This window comes from Heptranchias perlo, chromosome 21 (assembly GCF_035084215.1).
Source record: "Heptranchias perlo isolate sHepPer1 chromosome 21, sHepPer1.hap1, whole genome shotgun sequence".
Taxonomy (NCBI): Eukaryota; Metazoa; Chordata; class Chondrichthyes; order Hexanchiformes; family Hexanchidae; genus Heptranchias; species Heptranchias perlo.
Window position 1 is genome coordinate 9941950 of NC_090345.1, and position 27178 is coordinate 9969127.

The 27178-nt window shown below is 41.5% G+C and overlaps 1 protein-coding gene across 1 annotated transcript in view; it reads left to right on the forward strand.

The window, feature by feature from the left end:
• The first annotated feature begins 9213 nt into the window (after window positions 1-9213).
• The window catches only part of LOC137339967 (alpha-centractin), a 34776-nt gene continuing 16811 nt past the window's right edge, over window positions 9214-27178 (forward strand). The window contains exons 1-6 of the mRNA XM_068002082.1: window positions 9214-9276; window positions 16812-16876; window positions 21494-21569; window positions 22455-22580; window positions 24845-24969; window positions 26615-26831. Coding sequence (XP_067858183.1) covers window positions 9229-9276; window positions 16812-16876; window positions 21494-21569; window positions 22455-22580; window positions 24845-24969; window positions 26615-26831 — 657 coding nt within the window. The 5' untranslated portion in view covers window positions 9214-9228. The remainder of the gene's footprint in view (window positions 9277-16811; window positions 16877-21493; window positions 21570-22454; window positions 22581-24844; window positions 24970-26614; window positions 26832-27178) is intronic.

Genomic DNA, 27178 nt, shown 5'->3' on the forward strand with positions numbered 1-27178 from the left:
ACCACTTACAAGTCACGATCACTGACAGGACCATTTCTGAAATCTCCTTCATTTCTTATACCACTCACACTCCCTGTCTGCCTCTAACCTCGCCACCCTGGAAATAAAAGTCCCCTAACTGCTCACCAGCATCCTGTCCAATTGACGACTTCTCTCCACTGGCCCACCATTTGCATTGACATCAACACCCTGAGTTGATCTGATCAACCTGATCAATCTTTGATGCTCTTGTCCACACCAAATCCTGGATAGTCTTCCATTCCCAATGCTGTCCCGACACAACAACTACCTCCATATGTCTGTCCACTGCCAATTGTGGCTTGACCATCTCAAATAGAACTGCAGAGAATACTGCCTCGCCCTCTACACATTCAAATCCTCCTATTACTCCAGGGTCACCCTGAGAGGAAGGATAATCCCAAACTCTTCTTCACCATCACATCCCGCCTCTTCTAACCTCGACCCCCAACCCCCCCTCCTGCTACCCCCAACTCCCACTCTACCATTGGAGATTGATCTTTCAGCTACTACAGCTCTGCTCCTGCCAATCAATCTCTTGCAAAACCACTTCAACAACAACAACTTGCATTTATATAGCACCCTTAATGTAGAAAAACATCCCAAGGCGCTTCACAGGAGCGATTGTCAAACAAAATTTGACACCGAGCCATATAAGGAAATATTAGGACAGGTGAACAAAAGCTTGGTCAAAGAGGTAGATTTTAAGGAGCGTCTTAAAGGAGGAGAGAGAGGTAGAGGCGGAGAGTTTAGGGAGGGAATTCCAGAACTTAGGGCCTAGGAAGCTGAAGGCACGGCCGCCAATGGTGGAGCGATGAGAATTGGGGATGCGCATGAGGCCAGAATTGGAGGAGCGCAGAGATCTCGGAGGGTTGTCAGGCTGAAGGAGTTTACAGAGATGGGGAGGGCCGAGGCAATGGAGGGATTTGAAAACAAGGATGACAATTTTAAAATTGAAGCATTCCCGGACCGCGAGACAATGTAGGTCAGCGAGTGAACGGGATTTGGTGCCAGTTAGGATACGGGCAGCAGAGTTTTGGATGAGCTCAATTTTATGGAGGATGGCAGATGGGAGGCCAGCCAGGAGAGCATTGGAATAGTCGGGTCTAGGGTAACAAAGGCATGAATAAGGGTTTCAGCAACAGATGAGCTGAGGCAGGGGCAGAGACGGGCGATGTCACGGAGGTGGAATTGGTGGTCTTGGTGATGGAGCGGTTATGTGGTCAGAAGCTCATCTGAGGGTCAAGTAGGATGTCAAGATTGCGAACAGTCTGGTTCAGCCTCAGACAGTGGCCAGGGAGAGGGATGAAGTCGGTGGTTAGGGAACAGAGTTTGTGGCGGGGACTGAAGACAATGGCTTCGGTCTTCCCAATATTTAGTTGGAGGAAATTTTTGCACATCCAGTACTGGATGTCGGACAAGCAGTGTGAGAAATGAGAGAGAGTGGAGGGGTTGAGAGAGGTGGTGATGAGGTAGAGCTGGTTGTCAATAGCATATATGAGGAATCTGACGTGTTTTCGGATGATGTGGATAAGGGACAGCATGTAGATGAGAAATAGGGATGGGCCAAGGATTGATCCTTAGGGGATTCCAGAGGTAATGGTGCGGGAGTGGGAAGAGAAGTCATTCCAGGTGATTATCTGGCTACAAATGGATAGATAAGAATGGAACCAGGTGAGCGCAGTCCCACTCAACTGGACGACCTTGCCAATTCTCTCTCTTCCTTGAAAGCCCCCTATAAACTTATCTTTTCTACTATGCTTTCAGATTCCTCTCACTAAATTGCTCCATTTTATGCTTGGCGCCACCTGTCTCCCTGGTATTCTGTGACATTTTGTGTGTGAGAAGTGCTATAGAAATGTCAGATGTTGATGCTCTATGATTAGCAGCAAAACAGAAGAACAATCTGGATTTCTTTTTAATGCCAGTGTCAGTTATCAAAGTTAAAAACCTTGATATACACACATTATATAGTATAGACTTATAGACATAATAGACTTGTTCGCAAAATTAAAGTCCATGGGATTAAAGGGACAGTGGCAGCATGGATACAAAACTGGGCAAGAGACAGAAAGCAGAGATTAGTGGTGAACATTATTTTTCAGACTGGAGGGAAGTATACAGTGGTGTTCTCCAGGGGTCGGTATTAGGACACTGCTCTTTTTGATATATATTAATGACCTGGACTTAGGTATACAGGGTATAATTTCAAAGTTTGCAGATGACATGAAACTCGGAAATGTGGAGGATAATTACAGACTTCAGGAGGACATAGACAGACTGGTGAAATGGGCAGACACATGGCAGATGAAATTTAACGCAGAGAAGTGTGAAATGATAAATTTTGTGAGGAAGGAACAGAGAGACCTGGGGGTGTATGCACACAAATCTTTGAAGGTGGTAGGATAAGTTGAGAAGGTTGAGAAGGCTATTTAAAAAGCATATGGGATCCTTGGCTTTATTAATAGAGGCATAGAGTACAAAAGCAAGGAAGTTATGCTAAACCTTTATAAAACACTGGTTAGGCCTCAACTGGAATATTATGGCCAATTCTGGGCACCGCACTTTAGGATGGATGTCAAGGCCTTAGGAAGGGTGCAGAAGAGATTTACTAGAATGGTACCAGGATGTGGGATTTCAGTTATGTGGAGAGACTGGAGAAGCTGGGGTTGTTCTCCTTAGAGCAGAGAAGGTTATCAGAGGAGATTTGACAGAGGTGTTCAAAATCATGAATGGTTTTGATAGAGTAAATAAGGAGAAACTGTTTCCAGTGGCAGAAGGGTCGGTAACCAGAGGACACAGATTTAATATGATTGGCAAAAGAACCTTAAATCTTTGTCCTCTGGTTAATGACCCTTCTGCCACTAGAAACATGTGATATGAGGAAACATATTTACACAGTGAGTTGTTATTATTCTGGATTGCACTGCCTGAAAGGGTGGTGTATGCAGATTCAATAGTAACTTTCAAAAGGGAATTGGATAAATAGTTGAAGGGAAAATATTTACAGGGCTACCAGGAAAGAGCAGGGGAGTGGGACTAATCAGATAGCTCTTTCAAAGATCCGGCACAGGCACGATGGACCGAATGGCCTTCTTCTGTGCTGTACCATACTATAATACTTTTAATATACTGACAGTGCAGGCTTGAGTACTAAAACTCTATAAACAAAGTATGAATTCACATAAGCTCTGTGTAAATTTAGAAAGTTGTAAACAATTTTACAACACCAAGTTATAGTCCAACAATTTTATTTGAAATTCACAAGCTTTCGGAGGCTTCCTCCTTCCTCAGGTGAATGTTGTGGAAATGAAATCCTCGAACCCTTCGCATTTATAAATCACAGAACAATGCTTGGTGATTACAGAAAGTCTTTCCAACTGCCCGTTGCCACGGCAATCACAGTGTGCAGACAGAGAGGTGTTACCTAAAAGGCCACCGAATATACAAACCACCAAAAAAAAAACAGAGCGAGAGAGGCAGAAACAAACATAGAAAAGACAGTAAATGACCCGTTATATTAAAAACAGATAACATATGTTCGCTGGTGGGGTTACGTGTAGCGTGACATGAACCCAAGATCCCGGTTGAGGCCATCCTCATGGGTGCGGAACTTGGCTATCAATTTCTGCTCGACGATTTTGCGTTGTCGTGTGTCTCGAAGGCCGCCTTGGAGTATGCTTACCCAAAGGTCGGTGGCTGAATGTCCTTGACTGCTGAAGTGTTCCCCGACTGGGAGGGAACCCTCCTGTCTGGCGATTGTTGCGCGGTGTCCGTTCATCCGTTGTCGCAGTGTCTGCATGGTCTCGCCAATGTACCATGCTCTGGGGCATCCTTTCCTGCAACGTATGAGGTAGACAACGTTGGCCGAGTCACAGGAGTATGAACCACGTACCTGGTGGGTGGTGTCCTCTCGTGTGATGTTGGTATCTGTGTCGATGATCTGGCATGTCTTGCAGAGGTTGCCATGGCAGGGTTGTGTGGTGTCGTGGACGCTGTTCTCCTGAAAGCTGGGTAATTTGCTGTGAACGATGGTCTGTTTGATGTTTGTCACTAAAATAAACCAGTTCCATCTATATACATTATTAAAACTCTTATGTTTGCACGCACTTTGTGTTGTCATGATTTTTGATCACACTTTATGTCAACATTTAACATTAAAATTGCCTATGTAAACATTTAGGGCCCGATGTTAGCAGGGCTGCGGGTTCTCGGCGGGGGGGCTATCGGGTGTGTGGCTGACGCGCCCGGTGAAATTAGTGGGTTTCCCACGTGATCGTAGCAGACAAACCACTAATTGGATCCACTTACCTGCTCCTCCGGGTTCCCCACTGCTGATCTGCACGTCGGGCGGGCTGCGCATGCGCAGTAAGATCTGTCAGCTGGAGGCGCTCTATTTAAAGGGGCAGTCCTCCACTGACAGATGCTGCAACAAGTAGCAAAAATTACAGCATGGAGCAGCCCAGGGGGAAGGCTGCTCCCAGTTTAATGATGCCTCACTCCAGGTATCAATACATGGGGTGAGGAGGAGGGGGAGGACAGAGATCTTCCTCCCGGCGGGCGGGAGGAAGCGGCCCGCCTCTGCCACCAGGAAGGCCTGGCTCGAGGTGGCAGAGGAGGTCACCAGCACCACCAACATATCGCCCATCTGCATACAGTGCAGGAGGCGCTCCAATGACCTTAGTAGGTCAGCCAAAGTGAGTACACGTAGTCTTTCCCCTACACTCCGTCTGCCACAGCACTGCCCCCACCCCACATCTCCTTCGGCACTGCCAACACTACTCTGTCACATCACCCCTCACACCCACACAAACCTCAACCTCATCGTACCTGCACCTACTCACCAGTACTCATCCCGCCACTACCACGCAACCCAATCCTCATACAATCTCATGGCTCTATCTCATACTCACCCTCTCGTGCATCTCTTTCACGGCCAGCCTCACTCAACCTGCCACTACCTGTGCTGCAGCCACAGGGCATGCATCACATATGTGCAGTAGGCAGCGTAAGGCAAACGTGTCGTGAGCATGAAGGGGATGCACAAGGGTGTTTGAGTGTTCGTCATGGGTGTTACTTATATTGAATTTCAGAACAACTCACATTACACATTATATTGGCACCATTACTGCCATGTCTTCGCGAATCCTGTCTGGTTTGTGCAATAATGCCTGCTCCTGGGTATCACTATGAGGACCCGCCACATGATGCCACCCATTGTGTCACTGCAGAGTGGGTGTAGGTGTATTTGCAGGGCTCTTCTGCGCAGATGACTGAGAGACATCGGCGATGTCCCCGGTTGCACCCTGGAAGGATGCGGAGGAGAAGTTGTGGAGGGCAGTGATGACTGTGACAGCGACAGGTAAGAAGATGGTGCTCGGGCCAGCCAGGAGCAGCTCGGCATGAAAGAGGCTGCAGATGTCCACGACTACATGCCGAGTGACTCTGAGCCTCCGTGTGCACTGCTGCTCAGAGAGGTCCAGGAGGCTGAGCCTCGGTCTGTGGACCTTGTGGCGAGGGTAGTGCCCTCTGCGACGCATCTCTCTCCGCGGTAGCCCTCCCTCCTGCTGTACAGGTGGATGTGTCACAGCACTCTGTTGTGGAGCTCCACGTGTCAGAGGTGGACGGCGTGGATGGCGAGGCTGGTGATGCTGTTCGCCCTCCGAGGAGGTCATGACTGCAGCTACGGCGGCCCCCATCCGCAAGATGTACATCTGAGGGGGTCCGCAAGGTAGGTACATGTCTCCGGACCCCTGGGTAAGTGTGCAGGTTGGTGACTTTGACTGTCAGGAGGAGGGTGGTGGAGGCCAAACTTTGTCCCAAGTGACGGAGTGGCCTCCTGCAATGGGTGAGGGTCTCCCCCCCCCAACCTGTCAAATGGACCTTTGCAGCTGCCACAGGCTGACAGCTGCAACACATCCATTCGACCTGGGAGTGTTCCCCCAGTGTGGGAAACAGTCCCGTTTTGTTCTAAAATCCCACATAGTCCCTTAATCAGGTCAGTTAATGACCTGAAATACCTAAATAAATACTGTCAAGTGGCATCCCGCTGGCTTTAATTGCCTGCGGGATTCCCACCAGCGGGGGCTGCGTGTGCACGCCGGTGCGTCAGCGGGGAACCCGGAAGTGCGTGGGTTCGGGGCGGGCTCCGGTACCGCGCCGGGATTCTCCGATTTTCGGAGCCCCCCCGCGGGAAACGCACCCGATAGCGGGTGCTAAAATAGAGCCCTTAGAATGAAAATCCGGCATGTAAACAGTTGCCATGTAGTTGCAGGCTCTAAAACTAAGTGACACTGCGGAGTGAGTTCCTTAAGTCTTCCCAACTTTATTACTGTCTTATAGATAAAGTTATTTATATTTATCAACTGACTATGGGCAACACCATAGGCAATTCACTAGTTTTAAATAAAAATTGGTTTACAAGCTTATATTCTGGCACAGGCATGATGGGCTGAATGGCCTCCTTCTGTGCTGTATCATTCTATGTCACTTTTGCTGATCACAAAGACTACTGTTTACATTTTCCCCCAGATTCAACAGCTCCGACTTTAACAAATTGCTTGACATCAACAGCCCTGGACAGGTGGGCAAGAACTGTCAAAATTAGGAACTAGTAGGAGCGAGATTTATGATCATAGGCAATAAGAACATAAGAAATAGGAGCAGGAGTAGGCCATATGGCTCCTCGAGCCTGCTCCGCCATTCAATCACATCATGGCTGATTTTCAACCTCAACTCCACTTTCCCACCCCATCCCCTTATCCCTTGATTCCCTTAGTGTCCAAATATCCATCGATCTCAGTCTTGAATACACTCGTAAACAATTTTACAACACCAAGTTATAGTCCAGCAATTTTATTTTAAATTCACAAGCTTTCGGAGATTTTCTCCTTCCTCAGGTTTTCTCCTTCCTCAGGAAACATTTGCCTGAGGAAGGAGAAAATCTCCGAAAGCTTGTGAATTTAAAATAAAATTGCTGGACTATAACTTGGTGTTGTAAAATTGTTTACAATTGTCAACCCCAGTCCATCACCGGCATCTCCACATCTTGAATACACTCAACAACTGAGCATCCACAACTCTCTGGGGTAGAGAATTCTAGAATTCCATAGACATGATCAGAAAAAAGAGTGATCAGAAGCACCTTTAAACATAGATCATAGAATCATAGAATGATACAGCACAGAAGGAGGCCATTCGGCCCATCAAGCCTGTGCCGGCTCTTTGAAAGAGCTATCCAATTAGTGCCATTCCCCCTACTCTTTCCCCACTGTCCTGCATGGAGTTTAGTATGTGTTTAGAAGAGTGAGAGGTAATCTCATTGAAACCTATAAGATTCTGAGAGGACTTGACAGGCCAGATCATGAGAGGTTGTTTCCCCTGGCTGGAGAGTCTAGAACTAGGGGCATAGTCTCAGGATAAGGGGTCGGCCAATTAGGATTGAGATGAGGAGAAATTTCTTCACTCAGAGAGTTGTGAACCTATGGAATTCTCTATCCCAGAGGGCTGTTGATGATCAGTTAGGGGAATCAAGGAATGTTGTGATAGGCGGGAAAGTGGAGATGTGGTCGAAGATCAGCCATGATCTTATTGAATGGTGGAGTAGGCTCGAAGGGCTGCATGGCCTACTCCTGCTCCTATTTCTAATGTCCTTATGTAGTTGTTGAGTATATTCAAGACTGAGATCGATAGATTTTTGGACTCTAAGGGAATCAAGGGATGTGGGGATCCGGCAGGAAACTGGGGTTGAGGTCCAAGATCGACCATGATCTTATTGAATGGCGGAACAGGCTCGAGGGGCTGTATGACTGACTCCTGCTCCTATTTCATATGTTCTTAAATGCTTCCCCTGCCAGTATTTACCCAATTCACCTTTTGAATATATTTATTTTTTAAGACAGTCACCACCACCTTCTCAAGGGCAATTAGGGATGGGCAATAAATGCCAGTCTCGCCAGCGACGCCCACATCCCATGAACGATTAAAAAAAAAATTACATTACTAGACAATAAAAATAACGAGACTTTGGCAGATTTGCAAATACAGTTTAGGGGCAGGCCAAAGACTAGTGACACGTAATGGGTGCTTCACTAAAACAGATGATTGCAGTTTGTGGGAGCTTGCTGTGCACAAATTGGCTGCTGCACCTCCGACATTACAACACTTCAAAAGGTTGGCTTTTTTTTTCCTTTCTTTTTTTCTTCTTTTTTTGTGTTTTTTGGCCCCCCTTTTATAAGGGGGGGGGATTTAGGGTGTGTTTATGTGCAAAAAACCCAAAGAAAACCAAAACCAGTGTCAAATTAACATAGGAACATAGGAACAGGAGTAGGCCATTCAGCCCCTCGTGTCTGCTCCACCATTTGATAAGATCATTGTAAGGAATCTTACAACACCAGGTTATAGTCCAACAATTTTATTTTAAAATCACAAGCTTTCGGAGATTATTCTCTGTGATCTAACTCCATATACCTGCCTTTGGCCCCTTATCCCTTAATACCTTTGATTGCCAAAAAGCTATTCTCTCCGAATCTCCGAAAGCTTGTGATTTTAAAATAAAATTGTTGGACTATAACCTGGTGTTGTAAGATTCCTTACATTTGTCCACCCCAGTCCATCACCGGCATCTCCACATCATGATAAGATCATGGCTAATCTGTGATCTAACTCCATATACCTGCCTTTGGCCCCTTATCCCTTAATACCTTTGATTGCCAAAAAGCTATCCATTTCAGATTTAAATTTAGTAATTGAGCTAGTATCTCCCACCCTTTGTGATTAAGATTTTATTATTTTTGTCCAGGATGCACTCCAGCCCCTGCGGTGCCCGCCGGCGGCGAAAAAGCCTCAAGCGTACCGGTGGGCACCGCGTGCTCTCCATCCCCCAGGGCCACCCGGGCGCGGAGAATTCCGCGGAAGAGGAGCAGACAGTCCGAGCGACCGCCACCGCCACCAACCCACCACGGGCCACGCCCCAACCTGGACCTGTGGATGCCTCATTGGCAGTGCGACGTCCTGAGGTCGTGAAAGGCGCTACATGAATGCAAGTCTTTACCCCATCCCATCCCATCCACTCTACTCTTGCTCAACTTGTGGTCTATGCTCCAGGGGCCAAGGCAGAGAGAGAGAGAACGCCGATGACGTAATGGGCCGGCGTGGCGGCGCATGCGTGGTTGCGGCCGGAGTCGGGCAAGGTTGCTGCGGGAGTCGGGGATGGAGTCGTACGATGTGATCGCCAACCAGCCGGTGGTTATCGACAATGTGAGTAACCTGCCGGCCGGGCTTTCTCCTCCCCACCCACCCCGGTCTATAAACTATTTTACTTTTAAGGGGGAAAAAAAAAAAAAATTTTTTTTTTTTATTCAGGGCCTCTTCACATTGCCGGTCGCTGCCATGGCAGCAGCCGCGCCCCAACTGTCATTCATTAAAATTGCGCTCGATTTTCGCGTTCAGCTTTTATTCCGTCATTGGATTAGTGAAAGATTAATTCACACACGCATCCCCTCCCGATGATCTTGCTTATGAAAGGGCGGAGTGGGAGGGGGAACGACAGGGAGCGAGTAACGAAAGCCCGAGGCCTACCGCTCGGCTTCGCTTATATCGCAAGGTCCCGCCCTCCAAGCCCACGCCGATTGGCGAGCCCTCGGCCGTGACGTCGCCGCTCCCCGCCTGATTGGCGCAGATTGGTGTCAGTTTCGAAGTGAGTGGCCCACTTCCGCTTTGGTGGAAGCAAAAACAGTGTCAGGAAAGGAGGGTGACCAGAAAACGCTCATCATTCGCTCAAAGGGAATAACAATACTCGGATTTTATTTAGTGGTACATTTGATATTTAAGTGGTGCATTTGATATTTAAGTAAAAAGGGTTTAATGTCCTGCGGTCCAAATTCCCTGGCAATTGTTGAGGCTTAGACTTAAATCAGTTGGAGTGCAAAAGTAAATAATTGCTGGGGTCCCTTCATTCGGAAATTTCTAATTGTTTCCCTAGGACCAGCGTTCTTTGAAGTATCCTCTGAAAAATAGTGATATGCTTTACTTATACCCTTCCTCAAATTTTTCATATACTACATAATGAATTTTAGGTTTTCAGTCAAGGTGAGAATGTCCAGCTTTGTAAGCATCTTGCACCCCCACTGCAATTTGCAGCACAGGTGAGGTGGAAAGTAAAGCTCCATAATGCAGTAGTGTGATTTCATTTTAATCTCACCTTTTGACAGCAGCCTTATGGTCTCTCTACATGAGATTATTCTAATATTAGGGGTAGTTTTCTTCTGTGTACCCACATCCATTAGGAATTGAGTTGAAACTGACCAAACTCGTTTCAGATGGGACCATTACTGCCTGCCGAGGGAAGAGACTTTCATTCTATGATAGTACCAGAATTTAAATGTCAAAGATAAAAAGAAAATTGGGTGTGAAGAAAGATTAGAAAAATAGGATTAGAGTAGATGGCTCTGGTGGGGTAGCTAGCACCAGCACAGGCTCAAAGGGCTGAATGTCCACCTTCTGCACTAAAAATTTCCATCATACTGTTTTCCTCGTCTTTTTTAAAAAGTCAGTGCAGTGTGTTCTCATGCATTTTGGTTGGTTCTGTTTTATTTATTAAAATGGTTTGTGTAGTGAACTGTAAGGTAGATCTACAAATCAGTTAGAATAACTAAGTCACTATGGAATTGATCATGTCTTTAACTGTATCACAGAACCCCTAGAGAACAGGGTTAGGCTATAGATTGGTAGGAGTATGTAGTAGTAGTTATGCACCCCACCTAAGTAAATTACTGGCTTTGGTGGCATATGAAGAATGTTGTTTTGTTTGAGGTAATTACTTTTAAAAATTGCAAAATATGCTTTAATTGGTCGTGGAATCACAATATCAGCACTTCTGCTGCCAGTAATAAAAATTTAGATAAATGGTTCTATCACCTAGAGTCAGCATTAATACTCCCAGATTGGGTTCAGCACCCTTTACACTGCCCCAACAATGTGGTTTACGTTAAATTTCAGAAGACCATTTTGCACCATTGTAATTTTTTCCCCTCTTCCTGTACCTATAGTTTCTCTCAATGGGATTGATCATGTATGAGTAGCTATGTGCTATGGATGCATGCCCTCTATGAACTGGATTGAGGCTGTTATGGCCAGCAGAGAGGGAGAATTTCATCACGGAAGTCTGGGTTTCAATGCAGGATTCAGTAGTGAAGGACATACCAACTGTCACCTAGTATCTTCCCCTAAATTGATTAACAACGAGATAACTGGAAAATAAATCTTATTTCTTTCACATAATTACAAAGAGTACTATCCTCATTTCCATCTCTAACAAAAAAATAAAAATATCAAATGGATAATATAGAAAATTGGAGTGTGGTTGATAACCAGGCACTTTCCCATCAAGGGGTTCAAGCTGTCTCAAAGCACTTCGCATTGAATTAATTTGTTTTGCAGTGTAGTCACCATTGTTATGTAGGAAAATGTAGCAGCCAATTTGTGATCAGCAAAGTCTCACAAACAGCAAATCAGATGGATGTTCAGATAATCTGCTTTTGGTGATGTTGGTTGAGGGAGGGATATTGGCTAGGACACCAGGAGAACTCTTTGTTCCTCTTTGAGCAGTACTATGGGATCTTATAAATCCATATTAACAGTAGAAGGGGCCTCAGTTTAACGTCTCATTCAAAAGACAATACCTCCAACAGTGCAGTACTACACTGAAGTGCAGCCTAGATTAAATCCTGGAGAGGTGGGTGGGCTTCAACCCATGACCTCCTGACTCACTGGTAAGTTGTCAGTTTTGACTTAGTGGTAGCACACTTGCCTCTGAGTCGGAAGGTTGTGGGTTCAAGTTCCACTCCAGGATTTGAGCACATAATCCAGCCTAACACTTAAGTGCATTACTGAGAGAGTGTTGTATTGTAGGAGATGCTGTCTTTCGGATGACACTTCAAACCGAGGTCCCTTCCGCCCTCTCAGGTGGACGTAAAGGATCCAATGGTACTATTTGAAGAAGTGCAGGGAAGTTCTCCCAGTGTCCTGGCCAACATTTATCCCTCAACCAACATCACTAAAACAGATGATTTGGTCATTAACCTCATTGCTATTTGTGTGACTTGGCTGCTACGTTTCCCTACATTACCACACTTCAAAAGTACTTTATTGGCTGTGAACCGAGGTTGTGAAAGGAGCTACTTAAGTCTTTTCCCTCTGCAGAGCTGCACTTAATGGGTAAATATACAGCCTTGTGGTATTGAGCCCGTCTGCTATTTCATCTTCTCCTGATTGCTATCCACGGCACTTTCCAGATAGCAAATGTGTCGTCATTGTGTAAAGACTAGATTAGCTTGGTTCTGATTTCCCCACAGTCAACTAGCACCCTGACGCTCCGTAATGGTTTACCTGTGAAGAATATCCATTTGGTTAAAGTACCCGAGGCCTATTGGCAGCTGTGGAACCATACCATAGCATGAATCAGCACCTTCAGGAGAGGAAAAGGGGGAGAAAATTAGGGAAAAAATAAACGAGATTGAAGCCACAGTACTGGAACCCCAAGATGAGATTACAGTTTTGAAATCACTCCTGTGTATCTGTATTTTTTTGTAAAATAAATACTGTATATTTTGTGGGGGTAATTTTATTCTGTCTTCCCATATCTTGCTGCTTGGTGCAATGGTCGACATTGACCAAGATTTTACTGTGCAGCTGATTACAAAGAAATATTTATAATAAAATTTCATGTCTGAAATATTTATAATAAAATTTCAGCCTACGTTGTGACTGTCAAGTCTGTGTGCCAATTTTCTTCTTCCTTATCTCTGTCTGTTTTTCACATCCTAATAGGATTTGCATAATAATGAAAACAGTCATTCTCCCCAATTTTCAATTTTTCCCCCAATCAATTTCCATCAAAAAAACCTTCCCAATTACACTGAAATAAAAAGAATTCTCCAAGGTACAGCTGCCATCACAGTCCCCACTCAGGCTCAGACTCAAACATTTGATAATGTTGCTTTTAATGTTGACCTTGAAATTACATTGTGCCATATAACTGAATCTTTGATTTTTGTATCTACAGGCATGGCGTATAAAAATAAGGAGTTAATGTTGAAATAGTACAAGTCCTTAGTTTGATTGTAGTTGGAGTATTGTGTACAGTTTTGGGTACCCCATTATAGAAAGAATATAAAAGCAATGGAAAAGGTGCAGCATAGGTTCACTAGGATGTTAGCAGGGGTTAGTTGTGAAGGGAGACTTGAAAAATTTTGGCTTTTTCACTGAAAAGGTTAAGGAATGACCTGATAGAGATTTTCAAGGTTTTACATAGAATTTACAGCACAGAAACAGGTCATTTGGCCTGTTATGTATTCAGCCTGATATAATATTCTTTAATATATTCTTGAAGGATTATGATAAAGGAAATAGTGATTATTTCCATTGATTGGCTAGATAAGAATGATGGGATCCAAATTTAAAATAATTGCAAGAAGAATAAAAAGGGAGATTAGGAACAAATTCTTTAGAGAGGGTGATTAGAATGTGGAATTCTCTGCTACAAACCATTGTTGAAGCAGAGTTCATGAATTCTTTTAAAAGGGAATTAGATAGTTGCTTGAAAACAAGGAACTAAAAGCTATGGAGAATGAGCAGGTGAGTGGGATTAGACTGGGTGGCTCATGGGGAAAAAATAGCCAGCACATATTTGACAGGTCAGATGGCTTCATTATGTGCTGAAACATTCTGAGATTAACATATGAATAATTAATGCTTTATATGATTCATTTGCTCTTGTAATGGGTGAATGCCTCCTTTTAAGAAGCAAACAGAAATTTCACATGAATGTGCTAACTGTACATGTGCCAATATTCGCACAGTATTGGATTCAAAGCCGTTGTGAATTTTGAAATTAATGAATAATGATGTGCTCCTGGGAATAAAATAGCAGAGATTACCTGGACAAACCTATACCTCCATTTACTACATGCTGATGTATAGACATCAGGGCTTACACAAGTCTTAGACTTGATTTAAAGAATCTATGCCTTTGTCCCTCTCCCGACCCACTTGCATTGCACTCCCAGACCTCCCCTGCACTCCACCCCGGGCCTAAATTTATTTTTATTTTTATTTAAATTTTTGTTTTTGTAAATCAAACTGCCTCCCCACTATTCAGTCCCACTATTTGCGCACCCTATACATCAACCTGAGTCTTGGTGCTGATAGCCACATAGATTTCGAACCCCACACTCTGACTTCCTTCTCAACCTGTGAACATCAGCGTGGGAGATTTGCTAGTAATTTGTGGATCACTAACCATGCTTCCCCCAGAAAAATTCTTAAGTACCTGCATTGTGAAAACAATGTACTATACAGATAGCCTCTTTCTGTAACTCTGAAATTGAAACTCTAATGACAATTTATTTTCCTGTAAACTCTCTTTAGAGATATTGGTGTGTTGTCATTGGTTTTATTTAACATATTGGTACCATTACACCATAGGAAAAATCATGCTTAAGCCAATATATTTTAAAGCTGTGTCAATGTGCCTCTCGTGTAATACTCTTAATATACCACATAAAATTGCTCCCATCAATGCTGCACTGGTATTTTATCCTAATGTTATATATAATTCAAAATGCTCTCAATCCAAATTTGAAGGGACAATTATGACTACTGCTGGGTATTTTTCACAGTTTAAATGGACATAGTATAAACATTTCACACCATTGCCATACTGAAATTCTAGTGGAAAAAGTTGTTTAGTGCTGTTGTGTGAGAACTTCACGCTTGATTGAAATCTTAGTGACAATACTAGTGATACTTGCTCCAAAGTTGCCTGGAGTCTTTTTAATAACGGTATACTTGTAAACATATTTAACTTTCTAATAGTTTCCATTCTTTTTTCTCTAACAAATGTTAAGATATGCATCTCTAAAAGTAATTATAATGAAGGTGGCTCCCTCCCTTGTATTGCATTGGAACATGCATTATTCTCATCCCCCAAACACAACAGTTAGCTCCTGTTCTCAGTCAGAGTATCTAGGGAACAGGCACTTTCTTGCAGAGTGACTCAGGCTGTGCAGGGCTTGTGCAGCTGGCTATGGCCTAAACCTTATTAGCAGATCATCACCTTCTGGTTCTTTTGAGTAATATGCCACAGGAGAATCTAAACAATCAAGAGCAACAAATACTGGTTTTGGATAATTTCAAAATGAAAGGCAACAAAACACATGAATTGTAGATAGCTGGGATGTGGTTATAAAACTAACACAATCGAGCAAGGTTCAAATTATATCATTTTCTATAAAAGCAAAGCATTTACTATTTTATACATTGCATCTGAATCCCAAAATTGTATTATAGCTTTGAATTTTGCTGTCATTTGGCTAGTGTATCAGTATGGTTTAGGAAAAAATTGTTCTGAAGCCACTACACTTTAATGTTTTGAGATCCACTTCTTGGAGTTTAATTTCCTCTGTAGGAGTTAATTTCCTATTTTTAGCGCACTGGTTAACGCATTTGTGCTAAACCCTTGCCGGTGTTATTTTAGTGTAGCCGTTAACCTGTGTTAATTAGTGTGCTAAAAATAGTGCACAAAGGAAGTTAAACTCCATAATGTGCTACTCTCATCAAATTACTTCATCACTACTACCACCAGTGACCGAGCTATAGCCATCAGTACTTCTCCACAATGTTGTACAGCTCAAAATGTGCTCTTCAGAGACAACCAGACTCTCTTTAATAATGAAAATTATAATTAATAATTACAAGCTGTCTTGCAATTATCTAGTGCCTTATCCTGTTGAAATATGTCAACATTGCTCGGTACCATTTTGTGTAATTCTACATGGTGCATGTGGTTTATTAAGGAATCTTACAGAATAAGTGACTTGCTCTTCCCAGGCTGCCACAGTTTTTTTGTCTTTCCTCTTGTAAATGCCATGTAAAGAAATGTAATGCCTTTCCATTAACACCACTTGTGACATAAGGAAAAGTATCAGTGTTGTGACCGGGATTTCAGTGACACTTAATGTTGGGTGGGTGAGATTTTCATAATATGTCCACTTGAACTGTGGAAAAACAGGTGTAAACTTAGATATTTTAAACTGGAGCAGTGTTTTGAAAGAGCTTTCTAAGCGACATGATACCAACATGAAGCACTGAGGGTTGCAGCTTTGTCAACTGGTGGGAACAATTTGAGGTGATAAATTAAGAGTATCATACAAGAAGTGCAATGTAGAACACATAAGTGATCTGGTTAAATGTGATTCTTTTCCTACCGGGTATTGTGCTCTAAGTTAAATATCTCCAGTGATAATACTGTAACATAGAAAGTATCAAAATATAGTGTAGCGTATTAATATTGCTTCTGATTGAACTGTAAGTGGAACATTGTAAAATCCCCAGTACCTGCTGTTGTAGTGAAAATAATGCTCGCCATTCTGTTAGAGATCAGGTTTTCAAGCTGGGGTCTGTGAAAGAACCAGATCATCAAACCAAGAGCCCAGAGTGTCTCGAATTCTGTACGCTATATTTTTCTGTATTTGTTGAATCACTCGCACATTATTTAGTAAGCAGCAAGAGAAATTTTTTAAAATTCTGTAATGATGACACTATTTCCATTGAGAAGCTGACACTCTTTTTGGAGGTTAGGATGGAGTCGCTGGGATCTTGTCAATAATTGCAAGGGGCTCCTGGGAGCTTGCCAGTTATTGCAGGGGCCTCCCACGCAGAGAATTTGAAATCCACACTTTCGAAATGTCTAGGTTAGATGTTCGTATTCATGAGTGTTTATACTTCCATTCCAGGGCTCCGGTGTCGTCAAAGCTGGTTTTGCAGGTGATCAGATTCCAAAATACTGCTTCCCTAATTAGTAAGTACTTTTCTGTTACATATTTTATTTTTTAAAAAAAGTCATTTGTACTGGAATCCTGCGGTTTACCCTTATGAAAATTGTAGAATATACAAGGGAAATGCGGGTTCCGCACTCGTCACATTTTTCACACTCTACCTATCATTTCTGATGCCCAATTTGGTAAATCCATCACCTGATTCTCATATAACCCAATATTAAGCTTTAGCACATTTTCATCATTAACATATTTGCAATATCACATCCAACAAGAACTCCACTTAAAAGTTACCTTTATGGACTTCGATTTTGTGTGTATAGGAAATGTTGGTGTTAAAATTTAATTTGTTGATTTTGTGGAAAGTAACAATTTAAGTTCCTGTTAATAAAATGCTCGCCTCACAACTCCTACAGTGACTCAATGGGCAAAAGCATCAATCTTTCAGTGTCACTGGACAAAAAGGTAGAAGATTGGTCATTGTTCCTGCTCCTAATAATTATCCATTGAACCCTTCTGAAATTTGATGTACATGGACGTTAGGTGAGGCCAGGGTCAGGTTTGACTGTGCTGTCTCCCATTGTCAAATGGCCTAGCAGTGCTCACTGTTTGGGCTGACACCTAAAGAACAGCCACTTGCGTGGGATGCTGTAGAGTCACTCATGTCCTTGGAACTATACCCTGAATAATTTTCTGCAGCCAAAAGAGGAGGGATGAAATTGTTGAGTTGAACAAAATGTTCACTCCACAGGCAATCTCAGTTATTGTAAAATCCAGTTAATTGGGTGCAGGGGTGTTAAAATAGCAGTAATGATTTTTATGTATACTGAGCTACGGAAATCATAAAGGGGTTGAAATTAATCTCTGCACTATTGTAAACAAATGTGTTAAGTATTTCTGTAGTACCCACAGATTTACCCGACATGTGAGAAGTCAACTCATTTCAGTACTATCTGGAAAACAATATATGGTACGTTGAGTTATGGGATGAGCCTCTGACCAGAAGTTTTTCTCTGAAGTTTTCAGAATATGGGCTCTGTTCCTTTTGATTTTTAAAATAAATTGATTTGCTCCCATCAAACAATAGAATGATAAATTCTTGGCTTTGTTCTTGAATAAATGTTAGTATTCAGGGTAGTGTTGCAGATAGAAATTAAATATGATTGTGTTTTATTCAGGTCTCTTGTCAGTTGTCCCTACTCATATACAAGAAATTCTGGCACCATATGGCATTGATTGCCTCATTACACTATCTAACAATTATAATTTGAATTACTTTATATTTACTTTTGAGAATTTAGTTTGGACAGACTATTTTTGTCAGTGACGTCTTCTCCTTGTATGGGGACACTTATAAATTCTCTCAGTGGGATTGCGTTTTGCCCAATTCCACCATTTCCTGGTCTGCAAAACAGGGCACATGAGACAGCCTAACTTTACACTGGGTACGTGGATATGAGGCATTTATAGAGGAACTGCTGCTTTCACTTCATTCATAGACAGTGAGGGAATGTTCTGTCTGGTGTGTTTGTGTTGGTGTTGGTGGATGATTTGTGACCCAGTACTTGCAAAGGAATTTTCTTCTCTTTCAAATGGCTTTCTTATCTATTTATCTAATGTGGTCCTGAATTGTTCTGTCTGTAATAATAATATGCATTGTTGCTACTTATAGTGCCATGACTATTTTGGTCACCAGTTAACATTTTTAATAACTAAACAAGGTCTTAATGGGTTAGTGAATAATGACGAAGATCCCAAGACCTTATGACACAAAACCAACCAGCCATTTTCCACAATAAATATCTTTGTATTTCACAAACATTAAAAAAACACAAATTATAGTAGCTTTAAATACTGCAAGCCCATACAGTGACTCCTTTAGCTACATTATAGAATAGCAGCAATTTCATGTGAATAAAGAATTTGTTATGCAGTCTAAATACAGTCTTAATTCAAAGTCTCTTAATTATCTGATCATTAGAATTTTTCTTGGCACTAAATTCCCACTTGCTGTGTTTTTCAAAATTTGTTCTCCGGATGTGGGTGATGCTGGTAAGTCTTCGCTTGGCTCATTGGTAGCACCCTCGCCTCTGAATCAGAAGGCCATGGGTGCATGCCCTACTCCTGGAACTGAGCACATAATCTAGGCTGACACTTCAGTGCAATACCGAGGGAGTGCTACACTGTCTGAGGTGCTGTCTTTCAGATGAGACACTAAACCGAGGCCCTGTCTATCTGTTCAGATGGACATAAATGGTCCCATGGTATTATTTGAAGTAAAGCAGGGAGTTCTCCTAGTGTCCTAGTCAACACTTATTCGTCAACCAACATCACCAAAGCAGATTAACTAGATGTTTATCTCATTGCTGTTTGTGGGACTTTGCTGTGCGCAAATTGGACGGTGACCAAACTTCAAAAAATAATTTGTTGGCTTTGAAGTAGTTTGCGAAGTCCTAAGGATGTGACAGCTGCTATGTAAATGCAAGTTATTTATTTTCTTTATTGCTCACTCTTGGTTGTCCTGACAACTGAATGGGTATTAAGAATCAATCAAGTAGTGTGGGACTGAAGTCAGGTGTAGGCTGGCCTGAGTAGCGGTGGAAGATTCCGTTCCCTGAAAGACATTAGTGAACGAATTAGGTTTCAATGACACGGGACTAGAAATTACTAGATTTATGAAATTCAATTTCACAATTTGGCATGATGAGTGAGATTTGAACTGTATCCTCAAAATATATTGCTTATTTTGAATTAAAATTCAAAGTACAATATGCAAAATTCAAAAACAACTTTGAATTATCAGGAGTAGACGGCAACAGAGGAGGGAGTTGGACCCTTCGGAGGATAAGAAGTTACTCTTTTGAGAATTTAGATGTCAGAAATTTAACATTGATAGAACTAGAGCATCTGTGGTGTTCTTCATGTCAACAGAGGTGTGACTGACATATCATCAATAATATATTGACCTTTAACTTGCAATGTATTACTCATTAACAGCAGCTATAAATTTCTGCACTGTAAGCCTCTTCTAGGCTCTGAGTGGGAAAATTTATCAAGATTTTTCACAATCCACCATGCACAGCAGCATCAATAAGCTTCCCGAACAGCTCCTTCCTTCTAAAGGTGAGAGGCACTATATGCTGTCTCATGAACTTTGGTAGATACAAAAAGTGGAAATTCTCCACCTCAGCACCTCGTCCACGATGAGTTTGACCTCATGCTCTTTAAATCTTGTCTTTCTGGATTTCTAGCATTTAGTATTAACATGTGATAACCAAGTGGGGGCCATTTTTATTTAATGGCCTAACTATAGCAGCTATTTTATTGGCAGTGTTTTAATTTGGATTCTAGGAGACCAGCATAGGTGATCTGTCTGCTGATGTTTGCGCTGCTGAATCTGACACCCTTATCCCAAAGGCAGGCTCATAGACCTAATTTATTGTTGGTTTAAGATTCTACTGCTGGGATTAGAGAGTTGAATTTAGCAGTGTAAGCACTAGGTACCAGTTAACAGATGGCATGTTCTCAGGATCCCAATTTAACAGCATCAATATAAAAGCAACTTTAGTGTAAGCTGTAAATGGCTGAATGCAATATGAGACTGAATAAAATGTTGTGTTACTATTTTAAGATCTAAGTTCAAAAGTAAACATAATTATGAAAATATTTGTGGGGTATGTACCTTTTTAATTGGGATTTATAAAGATGAATATCGTACTGTATGGAGCTCAAAATTAAGACTGAGAAACCACAAAACAAAAGGTCCAGTAACTGTTGGACGTTACTAGTCAAAAAAAATTCTGGTGTATCAACAAGAGAAATGAAAAGCACATTGCTAAATACCCACCCATCTCCTCACACTCTCACATATTTATTGAAGATAATTTGGGGGGTGCAGGAGAGGCTGCCTTTGGTAGGACTTTAGTACAGTAAGCACTTACTAGACATCAGAATACATTCACTGGTTCACCAGACTAATAATAATCCCATTTCCACCAGTCTGTCACTAAATATACTGGTCTTGGTTAAGCAGAGCACTGTTAATTCTTGGTGTTGTTAAAGAGTATTCAGCCTGGTTTCCTTTGTGATATGTATTGTACATATTTGTGCAGGAGACCAGAAACTACCTCACAGTTTGGGTTTAAAAGTCAGGGAGATCATCTTATTCGCAAACCATGTCCTTCAGGTTTTCTTCCCAGAATAACAATTTTACAAAGACTGTACATCGACAGCTGTTGGCTTTTGTTTTGCTCTGCTTCTCCAGTGGAGAATTAAAAAACATGTTTAAATGACAGCTTTCCCTTTGATTGCAACCCCTTCTCCCACAGCTGGTGGGAATTTTGGTGGATAGAAGCAGTGAAATGTTGATCTTTTTAGATGAGAGTCATGGATTTTTAAAAATATATTTTGGTTGGATGTTGTCTTGCATGAGAGCCACCTTAAATGCAGGTATGTATGATATTTCAAACTAAATGTACTCTATTTGGATTATATGTTGTAAAATACTTGCTTTAGAGCTGACATGAGCTGTTTAATCAAGTGAGACTGTGACACTCTGTTTTATTTGTATTGCTCTAAAATTATGAAAGTAAAAATCAAAACTCTTTTTAGACCGAGTGACTGTGAAATATTTCTTTCAGCGTGGGAAGGCCCAAGCATGTACGTGTTATGGCTGGTGCCCTGGAGGGGGATATTTTCATCGGACCAAAAGCTGAGGTACTTTTCTGTTTAATTGATTTTTAAAATGATAAATTTACTGCAACTTGGGGTGAATGTTCCTCATTCTGAGGCGCGCAGCCTCTGTGTCAATTCCTCTTCCCATCCCGCATCAGTATTAAGCATTCCTCGGTCTGGTTCATTAGAACAAAGGGAATTATGGGGTGATTTGATGAATGGTATTTAAAATTATGAAGGGGTGGAACAGAATAGATGGAAACAGATTGTTTTCAGTGATTGAAGGGTGTAGATATAAGATTAAATGCAAGAGATTTAGGATAGAGAGCAGGAGAACCTTTTTTACATAGAGGGTTTTGAGGCTTTGGAATGCACTACCAGAGGAGTTAGTGATTGAAGAGACTATGTCACCAATTAAGAATTGGTTAGATAGGTGGTTTGAAGGAAAGGGAATAAAGAGATATGGGAAAGACAACTACTCATGTGGAGGACATATGGGCTGTTTCCGTGTAATACTTTATAGGTGAAGCATGGCTTAGATATAAATTGAAGCCCCCTCTACATAACATTGGTCCTAAAGATTATGTTAATATTATGATGTGGGTATAGAGTATGAAAGCTCCTGAACCCCTTGATTGAATTGCTTACAGAATAACAGATACCTGTGGGAGAATTACAAGTTTATAATTTCAATGAAGGGTTCAGGTGGAGTCATAAAACATGAAAGCAAAGCTGGAGCAACTCATTAAAATGGCTAATGGAAGACTTGATAAAACAATTTAGGAAGGCGACAAACTGGATCCTCAGCAAGGAATATCTGTGTAATTATTGTAATTTTCCCTGATCCCACTTTATTTTAAATATTGTCAGAAGAACAACTAAGTGACATTTTACTACAATAAATCATATTGTATTTTGATTGATTAGGAACACAGGGGCCTGTTAACAATTAGGTATCCAATGGAACATGGAATTGTAAAAGACTGGAACGATATGGAACGCATCTGGCAGTACGTGTATTCCAAAGACCAACTCCAGACTTTCTCTGAAGAGGTGAGGTGGATATTTTCAGCATGAAACCTTTCAACTCTTAGGATGGCTGTTTCATTACCATACTTACTTTATATATAATTTAATGAAAAAAACCCCAAAACGTTGTTTTTCACATAGTTTTAGTGGTACTCGTGTGCTATACAGATAGTAAACATTGTGAGGAAATACACATGATTTTGATTTTTACTTCTGGGATCTTAATTTTGAGCACCTCTGGCACAAGTTATAAATGTTTGATAGAATAAATGGCATTAAATCGGACAAAAATGATAAGGCTATACCTATTTGGTTTGCATTTTTCCCAATGCGCTTAATGAGTTTTGCACATAAATACAAATTCATGATTCTTTCTCAAGCTATGTTTCTGCACTTGAGAATGGCTGATTTATAGCACAACTAAACATTTGTTTCCCCTTTTCTGCCATTTACTCCCTCTACTCTCCTGAAAGAGTTAACTTCTTGCTAGGATACGGTCATGCTTCACATTTGAGCCTAAACAATGAGTATTGGCAGGATATTCAGCTTTGGGGTATCATAGCCAAGACCTCTCCTCTCTTGATAGTCATTTCTGCTCCAGTGCACTTTGTTGGATAGCAACTGGGATTGGGAACCGTGGCTGACTTTTGATTTTTTTTTAGATAAAGGAATTTCATCCCCTCTCTCCCGTTTCTGTCCTACTTTGTTGCCCATGCTCCTTGCGTAGTCACTCTTTCGCTCACACTCCCTGCCGTTGTTTCCTCTTACCTACGCCCTCCCTTCCTCCCAGTGCTTGCACTTTCCCAGCCAAGAGGACAAGCTGGAATCTGCTGCTGAGTCTCAGAGCTCCTATGAAAGTGGCATTGAATTACCAGCCCTCAGATGTATGTGTTTTTTTTCCAGCTCTCCCTCCTTGTAGGGTATATTGAGCTGCTTGCTTGCTGTCACAAAGGGACAACAAGCATGGGTGAGCTAAAGTTTACAGTGTGGGGAATCAGATGCAAACCATTAACCTATGACACTGTGGTGGGGTAGCACTACAATGCTTCAAATTAGTTCTTTAAAAACAATACAGCTAGAGATTACTCACTAAATGCAGACAGCTGTTATTCTTGAGTAAGATTAACCAAAATGAAACTTACGGTAGATTGTAAAAGATGAGTTCGTTTTTATTCTTAAAAGTTTAATATTCAGAAACAAGACTGTATAAACAGGAGAAATTAGATTATAATGGATTATATCCCCTATCCAGAGTAAGGTCCCTCAGTTTTTCACCCTTGGTCTCCTGGTTGAGCAGGCAGGTGACCTGGCTGGTAGGTAGTTTGTGCAAGAGTAGGCTTCTGATTTTTTTTTAAAAACAATTTTTTTCTTCCTTTTTTTAATCTGCCAGCGTACACGTGTCCTTCACCTGGCACCTTGTCAAAACAATTCACCTGAGAACCAAAACCCAGCAATTCAAAAGATGGAAACTGCATCTCACTGCTGTTGTGGAGTTGCATGGTGCTTCATTGCATTACTTTTATTTAGTTATTAAAACTGGATTTTCAGCCTCACCACCTTATGCCAGCTTGGAGTATTTTTGACTCAATGTTTCCAGAGATTTATTTTGTGTGTAAAATTATTGCAACTGACCCAAAAAATAGTGTTTGTTTTTCCTGCTTTTTGTTGAAGAGTACAGGGGCAGCTATATCTCCAATAAAGAACATTTTGCAGTGATTGGAAATCCTGCATTTAGTCTGTTCACAGTAATAAAACCTGGTTCAACTATGATTTAAGAGCACTGGTTTCATAAGACATTTAACACGTTAGAATATGAATGTTAATTAATCTGCCCCTTTAATAATTGGCTAAATTGGAATGTTATTTCAGTAGTGGTAATCATTTACTGCTGTGTTAAACCTACACTGGAATATCCGCTGTTCATAACACCAAAAAGTACTCTTCCCACCTGCAGTGTAATTTTCTGCTTGGCAGTACAGATGCCCCATATTTCCTGTTCAGTCACACCACCTTGGTTTTCTTTTGTAATTGTTCAATGTCTTAAAAAGATACTTTGTCAGCATGATTTCTCTTCCCCTGTGAACTGTATTTTGCCAGCAAGTCATTTGCTGGGTGGGATTTTTTCCTAGTTAAGAAATTGCCTATGTGGACTTCGTTGAAAAGCGATGCAACTTTTTTTTTTAAACGAGTGCGTTTTGGCTGTTTAAATTATACTACATTTACAACGCATGTGAGAATCTACTTTGTTAATCGAAAAGGCAATGACATTATCATCTCTTCTTTCCCAGCATCCAGTACTCCTCACAGAGGCTCCCCTGAACCCGAGGAAAAACCGTGAACGTGCTGCTGAGGTTTTCTTCGAGACTTTCAATGTCCCTGCTTTGTTCATCTCAATGCAGGCAGTACTTAGTCTGTTAGTATTTGAGATTCAGAAATGTACAAATCATTGAAATGTAACCTTTTTGAGTTCTTTCTTTGCCTTTTGTATCATCTGGCCAAAGGATTTTTGCCAGTGTCCATCGAGCCATTTTTTGCTTCGTTCCTCCCCATCTCTTGTCTTTTTCTCATTCAATAAGGTATGAGTGGTAGGCAGTGACTGAAACATTATTCTTCCCTCTTGTAGACTATAAACATACTTTAATTTATTCTTGGATAAAGTTGGTTTGAGGGGGAGGGAACCCTGTACTTATTAAGAATGATTAGTGTTTTGCTGGCAAATATGACCTGAGTTTCCTCAAGTCCCTAGTACCCTTCCTAAACACATTAGCAGAGAAACCTAATCTGATCTGGATCATACAGATTTTATTTCTCTCATTCTTGCCGATTTTCTACACTCTACTTCTCTCCTGAAGGCATTGACTCATTGTTGGGTACTGTTCCATGAGTACAGGCACTGTACTTGCTGAAATGGCTATTATTATTATTGATGCGAGTCTTGACAATAAGTTTTGGCAGGCTATTTGACCACAGGTAGTGTCACAGCCGAGTGCTTTACCAGCAGGGGTTGCTGGATGAGGCTCAGAAGTGTGGATGGTTTGATGGTATCTCCCCTTTTTCCACTTCAGCTGAGATCAACCAACTCAACACAGACTGGAGATTGAACCTGAGAACCTTTTGGACTGTACACTCGAGTTTGTTTCTGGACTCAACCCCATTGCACATTTTTACAATTTAGAATCTGTTTGAATTTTCATTTAAGCTTTAAATCTGATTGATTTTTAAAAATGTATATTTCAGACTACCAAAAACTGTAACTTGTGTTGTTCAGAAGTACGTTTGTCAAACTAAACCAATTTTGTATTGGTGTAGTGCAATCTTTCTCCAGTTCCTGGTAGTACAGAATGCTAAAATATTACTTTGTGCACACAGTTCCTTACACAACAAAGTCACAACAAGATAGGTTCAGATGAAAAAGGCTTTTCAGCCCATTTGATCTCATCCTTCCAGGATGCCAAATTGTATCAACCCATTAGAGTTTTTATCATCTACCAGGGAGTTAGGACCTCAGAGGATGACATACCCTCAGTGCTGCACTCGACTGTCAACCTAGAATATCTGCTCAAGTCCTCTTAGGACTTGAAGCTCCAATTTTCTTAGAATCATAGAAAATTTTCGGCACAGAAGGAGGCTATTCGGCCCGTCATGTTCGCCGGCTGAGAAACGAGCCGGCTGAGAAACGAGCCACCCAGCTTAATCCCACTTTCCCGCTTTCTTACACAGGCAAGAGTGCTCCCAACTGAACCAAGCTGCCATTCGCCAGCACAGGGCCTTTCACTCTTCATTTGGTCAGAAAAGTGTGACCAAGAAAATGCAAGACTTCTCCCATGAGAAAAATCAGTTTAGAGGTGACCCAAGAGGGGATGGGCAGAAAGATCTGCTTACTGCTCAGATAATGTTTATTGAGGGACACAAAAAAATGAGAAAAATAAAAAAACACTCGTGGGAGCGAATGTGTTTCCCCTGCTTACCTGAGTTGCTAGACTGTGTCTTTTGATTATTCAAATTTTAACACACTTGGTTTACTTACCAATGGATTTCTCTTCTCTACTTTTCTGAAGGTATGCCACAGGTAGAACTACAGGTGTGGTATTAGATTCAGGTGATGGAGTCACACATGCAGTTCCTATCTATGAAGGGTTTGCAATGCCACATTCCATCATGAGGATTGACATTGCAGGGCGCGATGTGTCTCGCTATTTACGTCTGTTCCTTAGAAAGGAAGGATACGATTTTCATACATCATCAGAATTTGAGATTGTGAAAACAATCAAAGAGGTAGAATCTTACATTTTCATTATACATATATATTGATTCAGTTTAATTGCTAATTTGTATAAAGTACAGGGAATGTGTTCTCATTTTTAAAAAAATGCATGTCTTTCATTTACCTTAATCACTATAGATTATCTTTGCTTTTTTCAAATTAAAAATGTATTTTTAATGTAGCAAATAATAAATGATGGCTCTGATCTCTGCAAAGATGTGTGAATGCTGGGTTAAAATACAGTGTGACAGAACGGAAGGCCTAATGGCATTCTAGCTTCACCTGTTGGCTGCCTGGTTAATTTGCTTATGGAGAGTCTTGAATTTAATTATCATGTTAAAGAATGTCTCACTATAAT